This window comes from Physeter macrocephalus, unplaced genomic scaffold (genome assembly GCF_002837175.3).
Source record: "Physeter macrocephalus isolate SW-GA unplaced genomic scaffold, ASM283717v5 random_289, whole genome shotgun sequence".
Classification (NCBI taxonomy): domain Eukaryota; kingdom Metazoa; phylum Chordata; class Mammalia; order Artiodactyla; family Physeteridae; genus Physeter; species Physeter macrocephalus.
Window position 1 is genome coordinate 40,297 of NW_021145643.1, and position 21,297 is coordinate 61,593.

At 53.2% G+C, this 21,297-nt stretch overlaps 2 protein-coding genes across 9 annotated transcripts in view; one reads left to right on the forward strand and one right to left on the reverse strand.

Moving 5' to 3' along the window:
• LOC102988352 (phosphatidylinositol 4-kinase alpha) overlaps nt 1-3,397 on the forward strand; it is a 41,103-nt gene extending 37,706 nt beyond the window's left edge. For 2 of the 8 annotated variants that reach the window (XR_008616671.1, XM_028485268.2), the window contains exons 33-35: nt 248-368; nt 543-702; nt 954-1,304. Coding sequence is in view for 4 of the 8 variants with exons in the window: in XM_028485268.2 (XP_028341069.2) it covers nt 248-368; nt 543-702; nt 954-1,017 (345 nt within the window). In the remaining 4 variants the exon portion in view is untranslated. The other 6 variants (XM_028485266.2, XM_055082913.1, XM_028485267.2 and 3 more) reach the window with 6 other exon arrangements.
• A 40-nt stretch (nt 3,398-3,437) lies between these two features.
• Nucleotides 3,438-13,219, reverse strand: LOC112064064 (transmembrane protein 191C). Its single transcript, XM_028485271.2, has 10 exons — nt 13,065-13,219; nt 12,820-12,943; nt 12,463-12,697; nt 12,237-12,352; nt 11,982-12,038; nt 11,799-11,858; nt 11,607-11,671; nt 11,453-11,525; nt 11,101-11,141; nt 3,438-3,608 (listed from the first exon to the last, which is right to left on the reverse strand). The coding sequence occupies exons 1-10, from the start codon at nt 13,217-13,219 to the stop codon at nt 3,503-3,505; spliced, it is 1,032 nt and encodes a 343-aa protein (XP_028341072.1). The 3' UTR covers nt 3,438-3,502.
• Nucleotides 13,220-21,297: the final 8,078 nt, after the last annotated feature.

Here is a 21,297-nt window from a genome sequence, read left to right on the forward strand (position 1 = left end):
AGAACCAGGGCATCTGTAACCTTCCTTGGGATGAAAGGCGTGCCTCGAGAGGGGCTCCCCAGGAGAAAGCTGACAGGAGTTGAAGAGGGGAAGGGGCCACTACCCTGCACCTCAGATGCACCCACTTGTCACTCCGGCTACCAAGGTCTGGCTTGCTGATCTAGGCGCAGGCCCAGGGGTTCCAGGGTGCCCGCAGGCCCAAGAGGGCACAGCTCTGGGGCGCCCTGAGCATGCTGTCTCTGCACAGGCGCGCTATAACTTCATCCGCAGCATGGCTGCCTACAGCCTCCTGCTGTTCCTGCTGCAGATCAAGGACCGGCACAACGGCAACATCATGCTGGACAAGAAGGGCCATATCATCCACATCGGTGGGTGGGCATCCTGCCGCGGGGGCACCGGGGCAGGGGCTCTGGGGGTTGGGGAGCTGGGCTTCCTTTCCAGCCACTGCTCCCCAGCGTCCCCAGGAAACAGCGGCTACAGGGCATCCACCCAGCTTTGCCCTGCAGCTGATCCCAGCACGATGGCTCTTTGGGGTATTGCAGACTTTGGCTTCATGTTTGAAAGCTCCCCGGGTGGCAACCTCGGCTGGGAACCGGACATCAAGCTGACGGACGAGATGGTGATGATCATGGGGGGCAAGATGGAGGCCACCCCCTTCAAGTGGTTCATGGAGATGTGTGTCCGTGGCTACCTGGCCGTGCGGTGAGCCCCACGGATGGGGCAGGGGGCAGAGGGACTTCCATACTGGGCCCGTTCATCCAGCAAGCCCCGCCCACCCCTCAAAGCTCCCCTCGGGTCATCTCAGGCCTTTGGTGGACACAGGACTGGGGTTGGGGCGGGGGTGATGCCTGGGAGGTCCCCTGAGGCCTCGCCTTCCTGTCACGTCTCTGCCATCTGTGCCAGCAGCATCTTGCTCCAGGCATCAGTGACCCGCCATGTTCTGCATCTCCTAGGCTTGGCCTCTCCTGCCGACACCTTGGGGCCCCTCTGAGCACCCCACCTGCCTTTCCTCCCTAGCCTGAGCCCCTGCACCCCCAGGCTGCGTGCCGGGGACTCAAGTCCTGGCTTCCAAGTGTCATGTGGCCGAAGCCACAGAGCAGTGTGGGGACACCTGGACTCCAAACCGAGTCTGCTGAAGCCTGCATGGCGCATACGCGGTTCCCTTCAAGAAGGGAGGATCCCTTCCTCAGCCGGGCACAGAACCACGGCAGGGGCCGAGGGCAGGCCCTGGGCAGGGGCTGCATGTTGACCACAGGCAGGGCCTCCACCCAGGCTGGCCTCTGTCCACCTCCCTCCCTGCCTCTCCCCAGGCCCTACATGGACGCCGTCGTCTCTCTGGTCACTCTCATGCTGGACACGGGCCTTCCCTGCTTCCGCGGCCAGACAATCAAGCTCTTGAAGTAGGTCCAGCAGGCAGGCCACTTGGGGGCGGCTGTCCCCTGAGATGGGAGCCCCTCGAGTGCTGGTAACGGAGACTGTTATCGAGGTCAAGTGCTCCCCCTTGGACGCCCAGACAGACGGGGTCCTGGGTGAGGTGCTGTCCCCAGACCTCCAGTGTGTGAGGTGCCTTGGCTTAGGCGGAGGATGTATTCTGCGGCCCTTCGTCCCTCAAGGGTGTGTCTGGGCCAAGCCCTGGGGCTGCAGTGGCTCAGCCCCCTGCCAGTCCTACCCTGGCCACAGGCCCCTGGGCCTGGGAGGTGCTGGGAAGGGGCTCAAGCCCTCGAGGCCAGCTGGGAACGGTGTCCCCACAGGAGGCAAGGCCACTAAGTGCAGCCCACCGGCCAGACCATGTCCCTGCGGGGAGGGCAGCCTGGAGCCCTGGGGGCGGCAGCCCTGACACGGCACTTCCCCCCGCCAGGCATAGGTTCAGCCCCAACATGACAGAGCGAGAGGCCGCGAATTTCATTCTGAAGGTCATTCAGAGCTGCTTCCTCAGCAACAGGCAAGTCACCCTATCCTGCCCCACCCACACACCCGTGTCACCTATCCAGTGTTCAGTGGGCACCTGTGCAGGCCCACACCTGGGCCAGGTGACAGGATGCACTGCCCCGAGACGCCCGGCCCAGCGGGGCAGGAAGTGAGTTCTGAGAGGCTTCAACCCTTCAGCTGCTGTGGGAGCCATGACAGGAGGGGCCTGGTGGGGGAACTGGGGCCACTAGAAGCGGTGGGGCCAGGCCTCACTGACAGGCCTGGGAACAGGCTCCCAGGGGCTGTGACAGTCGAAGGTGGCCTTGAGGTTTCTAGGCTCAACAATGGGGTGAGCGAGGGGAGTCCAGGCCCCGGGAGGTGCAGAGGCCCCAGGCCCATACCCTGGGGACAGAGAACTGGCTCCGGTGGACCCGCCGAGGTCCAGTGGCACAGGAGCGCCACTTGGTTTTGCTGACTGGGGAGCAGAGAAGTGGGGTGGCTCAGGGTAGCAGAAGGGGTTTGGAAGGCGGCATGAGGCAGGCTCTCCTGATGGTGATGTGAGGCGGGGGGACGGGGGGGTGGGGGGCAGGGCGGAGGGGGGAGCGCACAGACACCTTCCAGCCACGTGCCACGCCCCAGGGCTGGGAGTCAACTCCTACAGATGCACCCCCGGGCCACATCCCAGGCCCCAGGACCGAGGGCAGCCGTCTGGCTGAGGAAGGGCATCGTCTTGGGGCCCATGAGCAAGGAGGAGATGGGGCATAACAGGGAGGCTGTGGCCATGGGTGAGGGAGCAAGTGTCCCAGGGAGAGAGGGGCTGACGGGCGGACAAAAAGTCCACGATCGGGCACTCGGCCTCCAGGGGGGTAGCAGGGCAGCTCAGAGAGTCGGGTTCCCAGACCAGCACAGGCCCCTCACAATCCCCTCTGCTCCCAGGAGCCGGACCTATGACATGATCCAGTACTATCAGAATGACATCCCCTACTGAGGGGCAGAGTGCCGCAATCACTGCCTGCTGCTGCGCACGGCCTGCCACTTCATCTGATGGACAGATGGGCCGAGATGCCCCTGCAGAGCCCGGCAACCCGCTGCCTCCCAAGGTGTCGCCTACATGGCCCATGTGGCTGGAATGACAATCAGAGCCAGTCTTTGCGCAGGTGTGAGCTATGCTTGCGCTGGACACATTCCCTACCTGTCTTGTCTCAGAGGTACATGAAGTATTTTCTTGTGTATAAAAAATGGAAAAAATTATATTCAATCTAAGATTCAACCAACGTGAACAAAATAAAAACAAAAAAATGCGTTGGAACCAATCCAATATTAAGTGCACATTTAGCTGGGGGTGGGGGCCACCCGCCCAGGAGCCTCACAGCCACGAGGGGCCATCTCCGGTGCCCTGGCTGTGAGCTTCACAAAGACGACTCACCACAGCACAGATGTACCGAAAATAACACTGTATTTTCCCTGATGGCTCTCAGGGCTGCCACAGAGGCCACCCAGCCGCCCCATTTTCATCTCTCCTCCGCAGGCGTTGCTCTGCATCCTGCCTCTGCTCCGGTCCTTCCGGTGTCCCTCTCGACCACCTTCAGGTCCTCTACTCCAGGACACCACCGTCCTCATGCACCAACCTCCCCACAGTGTCCATCCCCACCCACATGACCCTCCGAAGACCGAAAACTAAAAAAACGATGACAGAATATCTAGAAATAAGTCACACAAAAGATTGGTTAAAAAGCAGGTAAGGGCTTCCCTGGTGGCGCAGCGGTTAAGAATCTGCCTGCCAATGCAGGGGACATGGGTTCAAGCCCTGGTCTGGGAAGATCCCACATGCCGCGGAGCAACAAAGCCCATGTGCCACAACTGCTAAGCCTGTGCTCTAGAGCCTGCAAGCCACAGCAGCTGAGCCCACGTGCCACAAGTACAGAAGCCCGTGCGCCACAAGAGAAGCCACTGCAATGCGAAGCCCGCGCACTGCAACAAAGAGTAGCCCCTGCTCGCCACAACTAGAGAAAGCTCGCACACAGCATCAAAGACCCAACGCAGCCAAAAATAATTAATTTTAAAAAGTAATTAAAAGCACGTGAGATACAGGTGGAGAGAAAACCAATCAATGCAAGGCAGAACAATGAAATTACCAAAAATGAGGCATAAAGAAAAGGAGAGTTGAATGAGACACTGCAGTCACCCATGACAGGATTCCAGAGTTGGTGAAAAACACCCACTCAGCTGCAGGAAGCACAGTATAAATAAATATAAAGAAGTAGCCAATATGTAAGTTAAAAGAACTTTTTAAAATATTAAATTAATCCAAAAGAAGGCAGGAAAGGAAAAAGGAAAGAAATAACATGGGACAAAAAGTTTCGCAATAGCAGACGACAGTCCCACTGCATCATTAATTCTGTTAAGTATGGACAACTGAGCACTCCAGTCAGGAGGCAGTAATTATAAACATGGATAAACGTGAGACCCAATTATATGCTGATGACAAGCAGTGCACTTTATAGTCATGGACCTGACACAGAAGTAGAGGAAATAGATTCACCATCATTGTGTGTACATGTGTTTCCAAAGCAAAATTTGACAAAATTCAGCAGAGAAATAAACTAATAGAGTTGGAGATTTTAACATCCTTCTCTGCACAAGTGATAGAACACAGGATGCCGTCACACACGTAGCCCTGATGGCGATTATGAAACGCAGTCCGTCAGCAGCAGCACCCCATCCGTACCTGTTCACCACGTCAGGCTGATCCCACGGAATTGTTAGGAATCTATAAGATATCTGGAAGAACCCTAAATACTTAGAAATTGAAAGAGTGGAACTGAAACACCAGACAAAATACACGTAAGAGCCAAGGGGATGATCCGAGTTAAATGCTTTAAGGTCGTGTTTGGGGAGGTGGGTAGAGGTGAGCCCGTTCAAGTAGAAAGGAAACCAGAATATCAGGTGTGACTTCCAGAAAGATCAAACAGAAGACCAGGAAGAGGGGGGAGCATAGGAAGTGCAGGACAAACACTCTATAAAATGTAGAAACACACGCAAACACAGAACTGATCTGAAACCACAATACTTGGAAAGGAAGCCTGTCAAACTGGCTTTAAAATGAAAGTCAATTGAATGGCACGTCCAAGACTCCGGCAAAATGGCAAATTATACATCTTGAAAAGTTAGAAATGCTATTTACAGTACTGGATAGAAAAATCTAAATCCACACAAGCTGACAAGCAAATAGGTTTCTTTAGAGACAAAAAACGAAATTTAAAATCTTAAGAACAATCAAGTTCCTCTTTCAATGACGCAGGAGACAAAAGACCAACCCAAGAGCCTGATACCTTCGAGGAGTTTCTGGGGAAGCTTGGTCCACGCTCAGGACGGGGTGTACCCAAAACATCACTCCCTTGATGTGAGTGTCTGCAAAAAACTCTGAAATGCTTAAAGGTGATATACTGACAGCTGTCCCCTTAGCCAATACTGTGTTTCACCACCTCTGTTCAGCACTTGGCACTGGGGGCCCTTGCCAGTCTAGTCAGGCCACAAAAAGTGTAAGAATCTGGAAAGGAGAAATAAAACGCAGAAATGGCCTTTGTGTACATAAAAATCCAAAATAATCTGAATATATTCTATAGTCAAGGTTCAGGATACAGATTAATATACAAAAGTCAATTATGTGTGTGTGTACATATATCTTACAACAACAAAAATGAAAACAGTACCATTTACAATTGCACCCCATACATCAAATACCAAGAAAAAAATCTAATGACCTATTCCTAAGAAATAGTGAAAACTACAAATGTTGAAAGAAAGATCTAAACAAATATTCATGGGTTGGAAAACTCAACATTATACAGATGTTTGTTTCTCCCCAAATTGATCTGTAGTTTCACCTCAAATGCCAATCGAAATCCCAGAAAGTTCTGTAGTGGAAATTGGCAAGTCTAAAATCTATATGGGAATGCAAAGGTCAAAATATAGCTATTTGGATCTTGACCCACAAGCTAGATATCAAGAATTATCCTTAAGCCATGGAAGTTAAGACACTGTGGCTTCCTGGTTCAAGGAAAGACAAGTGAACAGTGGAAGAGATGAAGTCCAGGGATGTATACCCACATACATGCAGACACTGTAAAGCAGTCAGGGAAAGATGGTCTTTGCAATAATGGTGCATTAACTGGATAGCAGTATAGAAAATAACCTCGACTGCCTACCTCACATCAGACATAGAAATTAATTCCAGGTGGACTGGAAAGATGTATGTTAAAGGTAAACTTTAAAGGCTTTTAGAAAAAAATATAGAAGTGTGTCTTGATGACCTCAGAACACACACAGATTTCTTAGGCAGAACCAAAAAAGCGCTAATTATAAAGGGGAAAAATTAAATTGGACTCTATGAAAATACATGCCACAGACCTGGGAAGATATTTGCAATTATCTATATCTGTTCAAAGGACTTACAGCCAGAATATATAAAGAACTACTAAAAAATCAGTAAGACACAACTGAATAGAAAAATGGACAAAAAACCTGAACAGGCATTTCACAAAAGACATTGTCCAAACAGCCAATAAACATAGTAAGAGGTGTTCAACTTCATTAGTCATCACTGCAAATTAAAACCACAATGTGATACCCACTCACCCCCCTGCCTGTCTGAAACATAAAATGATACATAATGTCAAGCATTGGGGCATGTGGAGCACCTGGAACTCTCAGTTGCTGCTGCTGGGTGTGAAGCATCCAGCAAGGCTGAGCAGCTCAAGCCAGCAGTTCCCTGCCTACACACATACCCGACAGACGTACGAAATCTGTGCAGGAAATAGTGTCCTGAGGTCACTACTCCTAACAAACAAAACCTGTAAATGACCAAAATGTTCTTGGACAAGAGAGAAATCATTGTGGTTATTCATGCAGAAGAATACAGGGCAATAATGGAAATAAATGAACAACTGCAGCAGGCAGTGTGGATGCTGCTGAGCAAAAGGTACTTGCTGAATGACTCCATCTGAGGTTCCAGAACAGGCACCATTATTTGATGGTGTTAGAAGTCAGGACACAAGTTAGTTTTGAAGGAGGGAGCCACTAGGAAGGCAGGGGGAGAATCAGGTGCTGGTAACATTGTTTCTTATTCTATGGAAATTCACTGAGCTACATAACACTGATGACTCATATGTTTTTCTGTGTCAAAATTATTGAGGTGTAATTTTTTTCATCATAAAGCCAAGATGGGTCTCAATATGTAAGGAAGCAATAATGCCAGTATTATACACTATCCTTTAGAAAAGAGAGGAACAAACACTTCCCTATTCCTTTTTTTATGAGGGCAGCTCAGCTCTGATATTAAAAAGGACCTTCTGGGACTTGCCTGGTGGTCCAGTGGTTGAGAATCCGCCTTCCAATGCAGGGGTCGTGGGTTCGATCCCTGGTGGGGGAACTAAGATCCCACACGCCACAGGGCAACTAAGCCCACGTGCTCTAGAGCCCAAAGGCTGCAACTGGAGAGAAGCCCAAGTGCCGCAGTGAGGAGCCCACACGCCATAATGGAAGATCCCGTGTGCCGCAACTAAGACCCAATGCAGCCAAATTAACTAATTAAAAAAAAAAAAAAAAAAAGACAAGCACCTTCCAAGAAAATCAGAAGATAGGGCAACATCCCTCTCGTGAACACAGGCACAAAAATCTTTAACTAAATATCAGCAAATTGAACACAATGTGTAAAAAAGGACCATCATGACCAAGTGGGCCTTATCCCAGGAATGCAAGGTTGGCTTAAGACGTAATCAGGGTCATTCACATTAACAGACTAAAGAAAGAAAACCATATGATCAATAGGTGCAGAAAAAGCACTGCATAATATTCAACACCCATTCATAATAAAAAATCAGCAAACTTGGGAATTCCCTGACCGTGCAGTGGTTAGGACTCGGTGCTTTCACTGTTGTGGCATGGGTTTGATCCCTGGTCGGGGAACTAAGATTCCACAAGCTGTGCTGCATGGCCAAAAAAAAAAATCAAACTAGAAATAGGAGAACAGTTCCTCAATCTGATAAAGATCTCTAAGAAAAACATGGTTAACATATTCATGATGAAATATAAGATCCGGAGCAAGATAAGGGCACTCCTTCTCACCACTTCTAATCAGCTTTGTACCGAGTGTGTGGCCAGCGTGTAGACTGTTTGGAAGGAAGAAGAGAAACAGTCCTCCCTCACAGACAATAAGATTGTTTATAAAATCCTGAGGAAGCTACGGAAGAGTTTCAAAGAACTAACAAGGGAGTAGTTCAGCAATACCACAGTTTACAAGGTCCATACACAAAAGTCATTGTATTTCTATATGCCAGCAATAAACAGTTGGAAATTAAAACTAAAAAATCCTATACCGTGTATAATAGCACCCCAAACATAAAATCCCTCAGAATAAATGGAAAGACATGAAAGACCTTTACACTAAAAAAAAAAAAACACAAAATGCTGAGAAAAACTAAAAATGGAGAGAGATGTTGTCCGAGGTTTGGAAGACATTTCTTTGCAAACAATCTCCAACTTCAGTGTAATCCCAATCAAACAAATGCAAAAGGTCCTCACATCCTAAACCGTACTAAGTCCCTACGTCCAGAGGCAGACAACAGGCTGAATATAAACTAAGGAGGCATGCAAGTGTTGGAAGAAGACAGGAACAGTTTCCTTCGTAACCCAGAAAATCCAGGATCAGTAGAGGAAAGCAAATTGTTACCAAAACAACACATAGATAGCAAAAGAGCACCCCGAACAAAGCGAAAAACAAACTGGGGAAATATTCACAACAGATCTCGAAGCTAAAATGCATTCTTAAAAAGAGCTTTGAAAAAACTGAGGGAGAAGGAAACCCTACAATCCTATAGTTTTAACATGAACAAATGATATGAATTGTTTGCAGGAAAAGAAATGCACCTGGCCCTTAAATGTGCTCAACCTTGATCACAAGAGAAATGCAAATTAAAACCACCCTGAAGTGCCCTTTCTCACCCATCAGATTGACAACATGCAGGGTTGCGGGGGAGGCTGTGGGGAAAGGGGCCATAGCCAGGGAGGGTGGGAATGCAACAGAGCGACCCTGAAAGTGACCAGGGGCATCTCCAAATATCATGCATGTGGTCACCCCTGGCTCACAATCCCACTTTGAGGAATGGATCTCACAGATTCTCTGGCAAAATACAAACAGACGTTTGCAGAAGGCTCCTTGCTGAGGAAGCATGAGGACACACCCCCACGGCTACGGTGGCTGTGGCGTAAATGAAAGGCCCACCTGCCACACTGCCCAAAGCGAGGAGCTGCCAGAGAAGTCGCATGTTGCACTGTGCTAACCAGGAAAGGGGAGGGGGGCTGTACAGAGTTCACTTATCAAGGGGGGAAAGGAGAGTCCATTAAAAAAATCAAGTGTTTCTTCCACAGGAGTGGGGGCAACAGGGTGGAGAGCACATGGATACAAGCTAGACTTCCCTAGGACATCTTGTTTTATGGATGTGACGGATGAGACTTTGTAATTATAAATTATAAAAACTAGAGAATGCAAAGCCTGAAAATTGAAAGCAAAAAAAAAAAATCACACCCATTAGGATGGCTATTATTAAAAAAGAAAGAAAAAAAACAGCAAACTAATGTTGTAGAGGATGTGGAGAAGCTGGACCCCTTGGGCACTGCTGATGGGACACCATACAGCAGCAGTTCCTCAAAAAAATAAACAGAAGTACCATTTGATCCAGCAAGTCCACTTTTGGGTGAATACCCAAAAGAAGCGAAAGCAGGCACTCAAACAGATATCTGCACACCCATGTTCACTGCACCATCTTTTTTTTTTTTTTGGCCGCGCTGCGCGCTGTGAGGCTTGCAGTATCTTAGTTCCCCGACCAGGGATGCAACCGAGGCAAAGGCAGTGAAAGCGCCGAGTCCCAACCACTGAACCACCAGGGAATTCCCTCACTGCAGCATTACTCACAATAGCCAAAGGGTGGAACAACCCAAATGCCCATCTACGGATGATGGATAAAATGTTTACACCAATGAAAAGTATTTAAAGTGTGAGAGTATCTTTACGACTTCCGGGCAAGAACGGAATTTTTAGAACACAACGCACAATTCTTATACTGTGCACAGAAGTCCATGAACAAATTTAACCGCCAAAAGACTAAAGAACAAGTGCAAATCAATAAGGAAACGATTGTTCAAAAGCCTGAGCAAAAACGCACGTATGTGTGAACAGAAGATACACACAATTTCACTACCAAAAAAAAAGTAAATAATAAAAATCGAGCAGCATCTGCATCAGAGACTAAGTGAAACGCGAGGTCCATCTCCATTAAGCAGAACATTTACAGAAATGAAAAGACGATGCCCGCGAAGACTGCAGGGGTGAGCGCGCACGCTCCGCACAGCCCGGACGCGGGAGAGCGCCGCGGACCAAGGGGAGGAGGGGCGCCGCGGGGTCTGCGTAACCACCACGCTGAAGCGGGACACGGACCTCCGCGGGGACCCGCCAGCCGGTGCCCCGGGCTCTGCTCGCCGGAGAGGAGAGCGGCTTTAGTAACAATTCCTACCCCTCCCCAGTGGGCGGCGGGGCTGGAGGAACCGAGGGCCCGGCAGCCTCTCGGGACCAAGGTCCGCCCGGGGGAACCCGGCGTCCGCTGGGCCCGAGGACACATGACGCCCCCGCCCCGGCGTCTCCCATTCTCTCGCCGCCACCCCCGCGTCTCGCCGTCTCTTGCCGCCACCCCTCCCCAGTCCCCCCTCCCCTCTCCCCTCCCCCCCCTTCCCCTCTCCCCTCCCATCCCCAGTCACCCCCGCCCCCCCACCCCTCAGCCTGGCGCCCAGAAACCACGCGGGAGACAAGGGTGCTGGCGGCCGCGGCCGGCGTGATGCACTAGGCGGGCAGCAGTCCGCGCGCGCGCAGCTCCAGCAGCGGGGCCAGCGTGTAGCGCAGGCGACGGATGGCGGCGTCCGAGCCGGGGCGCATGAGCCCGCGGCGGAGGGCCGAGGGGTTCACCAGCGCCAGGTAGAGCAGCGGCAGCGCCACGACGCCCAGCAGGAGCAGCAGCAGCGTCTGCAGCGCGCCCAGCGCCCACAGCCTGCGGACCACGACGCACCGGCAGACGGGTGGTGGCGGGGCGCCGGGCGCACCCAGGACCCCAAACTCCAGCGCCACACCCGCCGCCGGCTCACCTGATGCCCGCCGCGCCCGCGCCGCCGAACAGCCGCTTCTCCTGCGGGGAAGAGGGAGCGACGTACAGCCCCGCGCCGGGGAGCGGTGGGGGGAACCCCCTGGGGGAGCGGGGCGCGTGGGTGCGCGTCGCTCCGTGGTGGGCGTGGCAGTACGGAGCGGGTCCCCTATGCGGGCGTGGTCCTTGGGTGGGCCGTCCCGTGGCAGGCGTGGCCGCCCAGCGGGGTTGGTATCAAGGGGCGGCTCCCTGGGGGAGGGGGGGGAAAATCCCTGATGGGGTGGTCACGTGTGTGTGGGGGCGGCCCCGGGGGCAGGTCCCGGCTCCAGCCCGTCCCCGCCCAGGCCCGCACTCACACAGTCCGCTTTGGCCACCTCCTCCATGAGTGAGCCCGCGCAGCCCTGCCCCCGGCGAGGCTGCGACTCGCACCTGTGGAGACAGGCATGGAGATGTGCCCTCTGTCCGGCCCCACAGTCACCTCCCCACACCAGACAGTCCTAACCCCCTTACGGCTCCGGGCCGCCCTGCGGGGCGTCCAGCGCAGTCGCCGCTTCCATCACCTTCCCCTGCAGCTCCTGGAGGGGGTGGGAGTGAGGCCTCACACCTGGGAAGACCTTGGTGAGGCAGGCCCCGGCAGCTCCGGGGGAGGAGGCCGCAGTGGGGTCGGAGGTGAGCGACTCTCCGAGTGGAGGGGGGCGGCACCTGCAAGACTCCGCTCTGCTCCTGGAAGCTGGCCCAGGCCTCCTCCATCCGCTGTGCGCTCTGGCATGAGGGGAGCCCTGATTAGACTCGGGGAACTCAGCCCTCTCCACCGTCCGGCGCCTGCCCAGGCCCCACCCACACCTCAAGCCGACCCTCCCACTGAGTACCCGGCTCCGCCCGCACCTGCCGTAGGGCCTCCGCCTGCCTGGCGTGCTTGGCCTCCACCAGCTCCAGTTGTTTCTTCCGGAGGATCCAAGGAAGGTGAGGAGCCCGGCACTCCCCGAGCTCGCCGCGCCAGACCCCGCCCCACCGCCCGGCCAAGATGTTCATGCCCGCCCCCGCCCTCCCCCGGCCGTCCTCGGCCCCAAGGCCCCGCCCTCAGGTCATCAAAGCCCCGCCCACACCAGCGCTCCTGCCCTCGGGGCCCCACCCAAGCACCTGCAAAGCCACCAGTTGGGTCCCGAGTTGCTGCTCTGCGCGCTGCTGACTCAGTTGTTCTCCTCCATAGTAAAAGAGCTGGGGTGGGGCTTGTGAGGGCGGGGTTTGCGGGGCTTCTAGGGATGGGGATTATCCTGGGAGGCGGGGACGCGGCGGAAATGGGGGCGGGGACTAGGGCGGGGCTTCCTAGGGGAAGCGTGAGACGGAAGCCGTCTCCTGAAGGTACCTGGCTTGACAGCTCCTCCCACTGCTCCTGCAGCTGACGGTTTTGTTGCTCCTGGACGGGATCGAGGGGGCGGTCCGGGCCTCTCCGAGGTCCCCGCCCCCACCGCAGTCCCCGCCCCATTAAAGATCCCTCCCTCTCCACTGGCCCCGCCCACCAAGAGCCCCGCCCCGTCCAGGGTCCCATCCTGCTTCAGACCACGCCCCACACCAGGTCCCACCCCGTCCAAGGCCCCTCCCTCTCCGCAGGCTCCGCCCCATCCAAGGCCCCTCCCCCTCCACTGGTCCCGCCCATCCAGAGACCCGCCCCGTCCAAGGTCCAGCCCCCTCAGGCTCCGCCCCATTTAGGGCCCCGCCCCACCAGGTCCTGATTGTGCTGCTCCGCAGCCTCCAGCCGCCGGTGCGCCCGGTCTGCGCGCTCCCGCGCCGCCTCGCTCGCCTCCCCGCGCAGGGCCCGCGCCGCCTGGCTCCGCCGCCGCTGCAGGCTGAGGAGGGGAAACTGAGGCTCCGTGGCCCGGGGTCGCGCCCGGATGCCAGCCCCCTCGCGGTGCCCCCGCACGTCGGCTCGGTCCCAAGGCCCGGGGCGAGGTGAGGAGCAGCCCGCACCTGCGCTCGCGCTCGCTCAGGTCGTGCAGGCGCGCTGTGAGGCTCTCGCTCTCGGCCTCCAGCCCGCGCACCAGCTCCTCCAGCTCCTGCTTCCGCAGGCGCCCGTCGCGGTTGTCCTTCAGCAGCTGCAGCAGTAGCTCCTGCGCCTCGGCCATGCCCCGGCTCTGCCCGCCGCCGCCGGACTCGCGTCACAATGGGTGGAGCGCGGGGCGATTCGGAACCGCTGCGCACGGGCAGCCATCGGACCGCGCGGGCCGGTGGGTGCTCGCACCTGAAGCAGAAGGCGAGGCTGGCTTGTTCCCGCTCGCTGCCGACGGCACTGCGGACTGAGAAGCCTCTTGTGGAAAAGAGATCAGGATGCGTAAACAGGTTCTTGTCTTTGGACCCGATGATCCCACTCCTTGGAACTTAATCTAGGAAGAAAAAAATAAAATTCTTAAACCACAACGCGTTAAGTGGTTTACTCAAGTGGGTAGTTAGTTACAATCATCACAAAGAGGACACCACTGTAATTGCTAAAATGATGTATTTTATGTGGCATGCATAGAGATATGATGTCTAGTGAAAAAAATATGATTTACTATGTATGCTGAAATAACTAAGATTGTAATGTACACGGATAAGATCTTTAAAGGAAACAAGAGAAAGACAAGCTATTTCACTGGTGAAATTGCAGGTAAACTTGTCCTTTTAAAGTTGGCTTTTATTTGGCCAATTTAGACTATGAAGCTGGATGCAAAAGTCCCAAATAAATTATTAGCTGACCAAATCCAAAGGGGTACACTGAAAAAAAAAAAAGGTACATGAAACCAAGCAGACTTTATTCCAGAGACTGTTCAAGATCAGAAAATTGACGTCATTCACCACATGGACAAAAGAGGGAGAACACCAGCTTCAGTAGAGCATTTCAGCAGGAGCAGAACGCGGGATAGAGTTCCTCATCTGTGGCAAATTTAAAGAGGGATCAAAAGGGACTCTAAACTGATGAAAGCTGCTTAGTAAACACAGGAGGGAGGCAATATTAGCAACCTTCCCGTTAAGATTTTAAGAGACAAGAATGACCCTCCTGCTCAGGTCTAACAGTGCTGGAGGACCTGCAAATAAGCAAGAAAAAGAAATAGGAAAGTCTGAGGAGTCAGCAGATACAGCTGGGTGCCTACCATAAAGCTGCCCCTCCTGCACTGCTGGTGGGAATGTAAATTGGTGCAGCCATTTTGGAGAACAGGACGGAGGTTCCTCATGAAACTAAAGATAGAGTTGCCAGGACTTCCCTGGTGGCACAGTGGTTAAGAATCCGCCTGCCAATGCAGGGGACGTGGGTTTGAGCCCTGGTCCGGGAAGATCCCACATGCTGCGGAGCAACTAAGCCCATGCACCACAACTACTGAGTCTGCGCTCTAGAGCCCGCGAGCCACAACTACTGAAGCCTGCGCGCCTAGAGCCTGTGCTCCACAAGAGAAGTCACCGCAATGAGAAGCCCGCACACCACAATGAAGAGTAGCCCCCGCTTGCCGCAACTAGAGAAAGACCGCGTGCAGCAGCAAAGACCCAACGCAGCCAAAAATAAATTTTTTAAAAAAAGAGTTGCCATATGATCCAACAATCCCACTCCTGGGCATATATCCAGATAAAACTCTAATTCGAAAAGACATGTGCACCCCAACGTTCATTGCAGCATTACTTACAACAGCCAAGACATGGAAACAACCGACAGATGACTGGATAATGAAGATGTGGTATACATACAACAGAATACTACTCAGCCATAAAAAAGAATGAAATAATGCCATTTGCAGCAACATGGATGGACATAGAGATGATCATACTAAGTGAAATAAGTCAGAAAGAAAAAGACAAATACCATATGATATCACTTATATGTGGAATCTAAAATATGACACATGGGGCTTCCCTGGTGGCACAGTGGTTGAGAGTCTGCCTGCCAATGCAGGGGAGATGGGTTCGTGCCCCAGTCTGGGAAGATCCCACATGCCGCGGAGTGGCTAGGCCCGTGGGCCATGGCCGCTGAGCCTGCGCGTCCGGAGCCTGTGCTCCGCGACAGGAGAGGCCACAACAGTGAGAGGCCCCCGTACTGCAAAAAAAATAAATAAATAAAATAAAAATAAATTAAAAATAAAATAAAATATGACACAAATGAACTTACCTATGAAACAGAAATAAATAGAGTTACAGACATAGAGAACAAACTTGTGGTTGCCAAGGGGAAGGGGAGTGGGGGAGGGAGGGGTTGGTTGGGAGTTTGGGGTTAGCAGATGCAAACTATTATCTTACCTATGAAACAGAAATAGAGTTACAGACATAGAGAACAAACTTGTGGTTGCCAAGGGGAAGGGGAGTGGGGGAGGGATGGATTGGGAGTTTGGGATTAGCAGATGCAAACTATTTTATATAGGATGGATAAACAACAAGGTCCTACTGTATAGCACAGGGAACTATATTCAATATCCTGTGATAAACTATAATGGAAAATAAAAAAATAAATAAAAAGGTGCTGGTGTGAGTGCTCCCCACCCCCCCTCCAGCTCTGTGGCTTGGTTTCTCCACCTGTAAAGTGGGGCTGTTACCAGACTCCCTCATAGAGCCAGGGGGCCAGTGACTCACACAGCTGAGGCTCTGAGCCTGGCACCATCACTGGCTCCAGTGCAGGATGTCCAGCCCCAGATGGTGGCGCCGAGCTCCTGAAAGTCTGGTCCAGACCGAGATGTGAACCCTGTGAAGCACCATCTCATTGATAATTTTTGTATCGATTACATATGAAATACCGTGAATATACTGGGCTCGATGACACACTAGAATCTGACCCACTTGTTTCTCTTTCCAGTTTCCTGTGGCTCTTGGAACACAAGCTCCAGTCCCGTGGGACAGCGCTGCACCCCCGGGGGCTCCTCCATCGCCTCACAGTGTCCCCGTGACCACACTGCACCTGCTGCCTAGGTGTCCTGATCCCGGTTTACGTGGGGAAGCTCAGTGACGACAGGTCACCAGGCAGTGGCAGCTCAGGTGCCTGTCTCCGCGAGAAGCTGGGCCTGCATCCAGCCCTCACGGCAGTGACATTGGCCACCCCCTGGGTTGCTGTTCTGCAGCCTCAGAGGGTGAGCTGAGGGGCGCTTTGACCCCTCCCCATCCCTGGTCTTTAGGAGGAAACTCTGCAGGGAAAGCCCGGGACTGAGGAAGCCTCCGGTGAAACCCAAGCCACTGCCCTGGCGGTGGGGGCGACAGGAGCCATGGAAACAGACCCCTGGCTGCGGTGCCCCTGCCCTTTGCTCCCACTGGACCCGCTGGAAGCACCTGCCTGTCTTCCCACCCAGCCTGCTGGCCCTGCTCTGCCCCTCCCCCAGGACTCAGGTTCAAGGTCCTCTTCTCCGGGCCTCCCTCCCCACCCAGGCCCTCACCGAGGGGCACAGCCCAGGAAGGGGGTGGTGCAGTGCCCCCAACCCTGTCTTCAGGGCTGAATGCAGTGGTTGCACACTCAGTGCATGGTCGGGTGACGACATCTGGGTGGTGCCAGGAGCTCAATAAATGTCTGTCCAATCAGAGAAAGAACAGTTATAAAATCCATGCCTGTTGTGCACAGCCCCTTTTTTTTGTATTTGAAACTTGTATTTTTTGCCTGATAAGAGAAAAAAGGGGAATTCCCCTGATGGTCCAGTGGTTAGGACTCTGCGCGTTCACTGCCGAGGGCATGGGTCTGATCCCTGCTCCAGGAAATAAGATCCTGCAAGCCTAGCTGCACGGCCAAAAAAAATAGAAAAAAGATTTCCATAAACCACGATGTATCAAATAATGGCACAATGGCACAGAGTCCCCCCATTGTGGGCCCGCCTGCCAGCCCCCCACCGTCTCCCACACCAGCCACAGGGAATCCACCTCACTCCCATAAACAGACCACGTGCTCTGATGCCTCCACACTTTTCATGCCCTGTTCCCCACCCGTGGGGCGGCCCTGCCTGAGCGCCTGGTGTCTGACCAGCTCCTCACAGCCCTTCACCAGCCTGTTTAATGGTTAGACGTTGAGTTACTGTGACGGCAGGTCAAGTGATGAGCTGTCTCATTTGCTGCCCCTGCGTGCAGCCCCACCTCCTACCAAGGGCCCGAGGAGGCCGGTCAGCGGCTGCCTCCCCCGCCCTGCTCTTGAAGACTGAGGTCTGCATCCCCGTCGGGACAGGCAGTGTGGGGACAGGAAGAGGAATTCTCGGGGGGTGCGCTGACGGCCACTGGCATGAACTCTGCCCACATCCTGGGAGGCACCCCAGGGCCCAGGGATCACTGCCTGTAGCATCACAAAGTGGGCAGGTTCTGGGGATACCCCCAACCGACTCCCCGGGGGGCACACCGTGAGGGGCGATGCCTCAGTGAGGAGCTTGTGACCCCAGCAGGTACCTGCTGAGGGCAGAGGTGGCCTGTGCCCCGAGGCAGGAGAGAGGGTGCCAATGGCGCCAACACGGACAGAGGGTCACCAGGGACCTCCACAGCCACCCGAGGCCGCACATGGCAGGTCTGCGTGCCCCGTGTGGGCTGAAGCGTGTCCCCCAGAATTCCTCCGTTGAAGGCCTGCCCCAGCATCTCAGAATGTGACTGTGTCTGGAGATGGGTCTTTGGGTTGGACGCTGACTGGTCCTTGTAAGGGGAAATCTGGCCATAGACACACAGAGGGACTAACAGACGGGGACACAGGGTGATGAGGGCATCTACGTACCATGCAGAGGCCTCTGGAGAGAGACCACCCGGCTGACACCTGGGTCCCAGACTTCCGGTCCCCAAAACCCTGAGGAGTCAGCCCCATGCTCTGCTCCCATCCTGGGGTCCTTTGTTACATCGGCCGGATCCCCCACAGCCTGCCTTTCCCCCCTGTGAGGGAGTCATGGGTGACCCCTGAGGGCAGGGCAGTGGTGGGAGGGTCACCCGGCCCTTCAACCAGGGGTCAAGCCCAGACTGTCAACTGGCATTTTTCAACTGTGGTATAATTGACACATAAGATTAGTTTCAGGAGCTCAACACGATGATTCCATCTTTATGGACATTGTGAAATGATCACCACAGTAAGTCCAGGTAACATCCTAAACCACACAGTGACCAGAAAAAAATCTACCCTCAGCCACGTTCCCAGGTGCCCCGCAAGGCAGGGGGCCCCTCGGAATCAGCAGCAGCAACATCCTGCAGTGTGGAGACCTTTAACGACACGCTGCCCACCCCCGACCCCACCCCCGGCTTCGGGGGGGAGCCGTCCAAAAGCTTCCTCTCCATTTGCTGAACTCAGAAAAGGTCCTTCCAGAAGGTCTATGGAAACATTCCGCTTCGGGGCTGCCTCCTGCGTGAAGATGGGAGCAGTCTCTGGCTCACTCTCCTCGAACTTTCCTTTCTTCCCTCCCTCCGTCCCTTTCTTTGGACGCCAGGGCACCCAGAGCAGCTCTTTTCCTGCCTGACTCCTTTTCTTGGCTCAAACCACCTCCACCGCACAGGATCAAGAACAGCCCTACTCAGATGGTTTTCAGAAAGAGGCACATTTTAAACAAAACCTTTATGAAAGGAAACAGTGGTGCCTACCACTCAACCCCATCCTTGACCTCCACCCACAGAATGACTCCCTAACCAGGCCCAACTCACTCAGGCTGCAATGGAGTAACCCCTCACCTCTCACCTCCTCCAGTGATCCGCGCTAAGAGGCCTCATGAGGCCTCGCCTTGGCGCCTCCGTCAAAATCACCACGACCAACTCGGCACACGGGGAAGCGGTGCTCATTCCCTCCATCCCACCGGCAAGACGAGTGTGATGAAACCCACACACCCTAGGTGACGGTTGGACTGGTTCCAAGTAGCTTTTTAGGGTCTCATTCTTAAATATGAACTGCCAAGGCCCAACATTTGAGGAAAAGTCTTTAAAATTATAGAACAGGATAAAAACAAACCAAAAGTGGATCTAAAAGGGAACTAGATACAATGCAAGGAACAGTAGAAAGTGTCAAAAAATTAGTTTCCTTAGAAAGAGATTACATCCAGGAAAAAAGAACAAAATGCAACAATCAAGGAACAAACAGAAGAAAGAAAATTTAAAATAACTGCTAACACAACAATTGTAAATCAACTATACTTCACCTAAAAAAAAAGTTGCTAAGATGCTTTAAAAATCAGTAAGAGTTTACTGAAGGGAATGAGCCTGCAGAGTAGAACCAACCCATCACCTGCCCAACGAACAGAAAACCAACTAAATGGAGATATGACACCAAAGCTTCCAGGTAGGAAATCAGGTCACACACAGGGGACTGGGCTTCTTCTCACACTGGAAGGTAGAAGCCAGGGGAGAAACTCCTTCAAACTTCAGCAGGAAAATGACATCTAATCCACAGTTCTATACCCAGACAAACTACCAATTCCGTGTCATTTAAAAGCATTTTCAACATTTTAAGTCTCAAGAAACCCACTTCCCATGTGTTCTTTTGTCAGGATGGTACTGGAGCAAATACGCTACCAAACAAGCATGTCACCCAAGAAAAGAACACACAGGAGCCAGAAAACAGGACTTCTGTTGCAGGACAAAAAATGCAGGACTCTAGCCCAACCTGTGCAGGACAGCAGGTGCCAGAACAGTGTCTGATTCTGTGGAAAACTGTACCGGGAGGCATTTCACAGAGTCAAAGGGTGGAGAAAGAGGCTCAGATCAAACTGAGCAATTAAAAAGATAAGATCGTTATTAAACCTCAAGAAAAATAAGAAGGGCCAATACACTAGTTGGTCCAGCAATAAACAAATGTACATGGTGATAACCATTATGGCTTGGCCAGTTACACACTGCACCAGGGTTTGTAAATGCAATTTAATGGGACATGGCCACACCCGTCTGCTTACACCCTTTTTGGCTGCTTTTGCTCTGTGACTGCAGAGGTGAGTCACCAGAGACTGAACGGCCCACTTACTATCTGGCAACCTTACAGAAAATGTTTGCCAAGCCCGAGATCACAGGAAACATCCGATAACTATTTGCAGGGGTAGGAGGGAAGGGGAAGAGGGTAGAGATGAACTGAAATGATCACCTGCTGTGAGGCTGGACTCTGGTTGCCTGCATGATGTAGGGATGGGCTGGGAAGGACGAGAAACCATTTTTTGTTTTAAGCCTTTTTAAGAGCCATTTGATTATTCAAACTATGTTTGAGTATTGCTTTGATATACCAAAAAAAAGAATTTTAAAACAATTGAACAGAACTTACTGAGATTTAGAGCAGCAATGCCCATGTGCTTCTGGGGGCTCGCCTGCTGCAGCCCTGTAGCTGCCTGGATGCCTGCAGTACATGGAGTCCGGGGGCTGAGCTGGCTGACCACCCTCCCAGGCCCAGCCCACTCCTCCTCCTGGGTCTTCACTCAGCCTGGTACCCCCACCCTGGTTCAGGAGGGACAGTCCTCCAGGGAATGGGGTCTACTGTCCCTGACCCTAGAGACTAAGATTATCCCCCTTCCCGGCTCCCACCCACCCCACCCCAAGACCAAGCGGCAGGAGGGAGCAGTGGGTAGTAATGAGCACCCCCTGCCCCGGCCCAATCCTGCTGTTCCAATGCATGGTCCTGGGCATGGGCCAGACCTCCTATCACCCAGGCCACCGGGTCCACACCCCATCCACACACCCCCTGCTTCCCAAACCACCTCGGCCAGCTTTGGCCAACACTGCCAGAAACGATGCTGACCCAACTGCCAACTCCAGACGCACACATGCCACCGAGGGCCTAGGCCCCTCTGAAACCCACCCTTAGGCCTGGGGCAGAAAGATGCCCATCCCAGCTCCCACCCTCCCAGATGCTGGAAGCGCTGGACAGAGAAAGGAAAGCAGTTTCTCATTTAGCAAGAGAACAGCCAGAGAACAGAGGCCTCACACGAGTTTTCAATCAAGCTTTTAATGAAAAGATCATAAAATAACAGTTTCTCATCACTGTACATTAAGACTGCACGCTTCTGAATGGAGAGATCGGTGAACTGCTTTACTATGACACTTGAGGGTTGCATACCTGCAGCTCTGACCTGAATTTATCCAAATTCTCGAGGGAAGTGAACTCAGTGTGATGACTGACAGTGGCGGTGGCCAGTACAGGAGTGCGATCGTGGTCCCTCCTTCCTGGGAAGGGCGCGTAGCAGGACATGATCCCTCTTCCAGTTCCCGTTAAACAAAACAGCTATAACCCCATCCCTCCCCCTCCCCCTCGAGGTATTTGTGAATGGGCCAGTGCCCA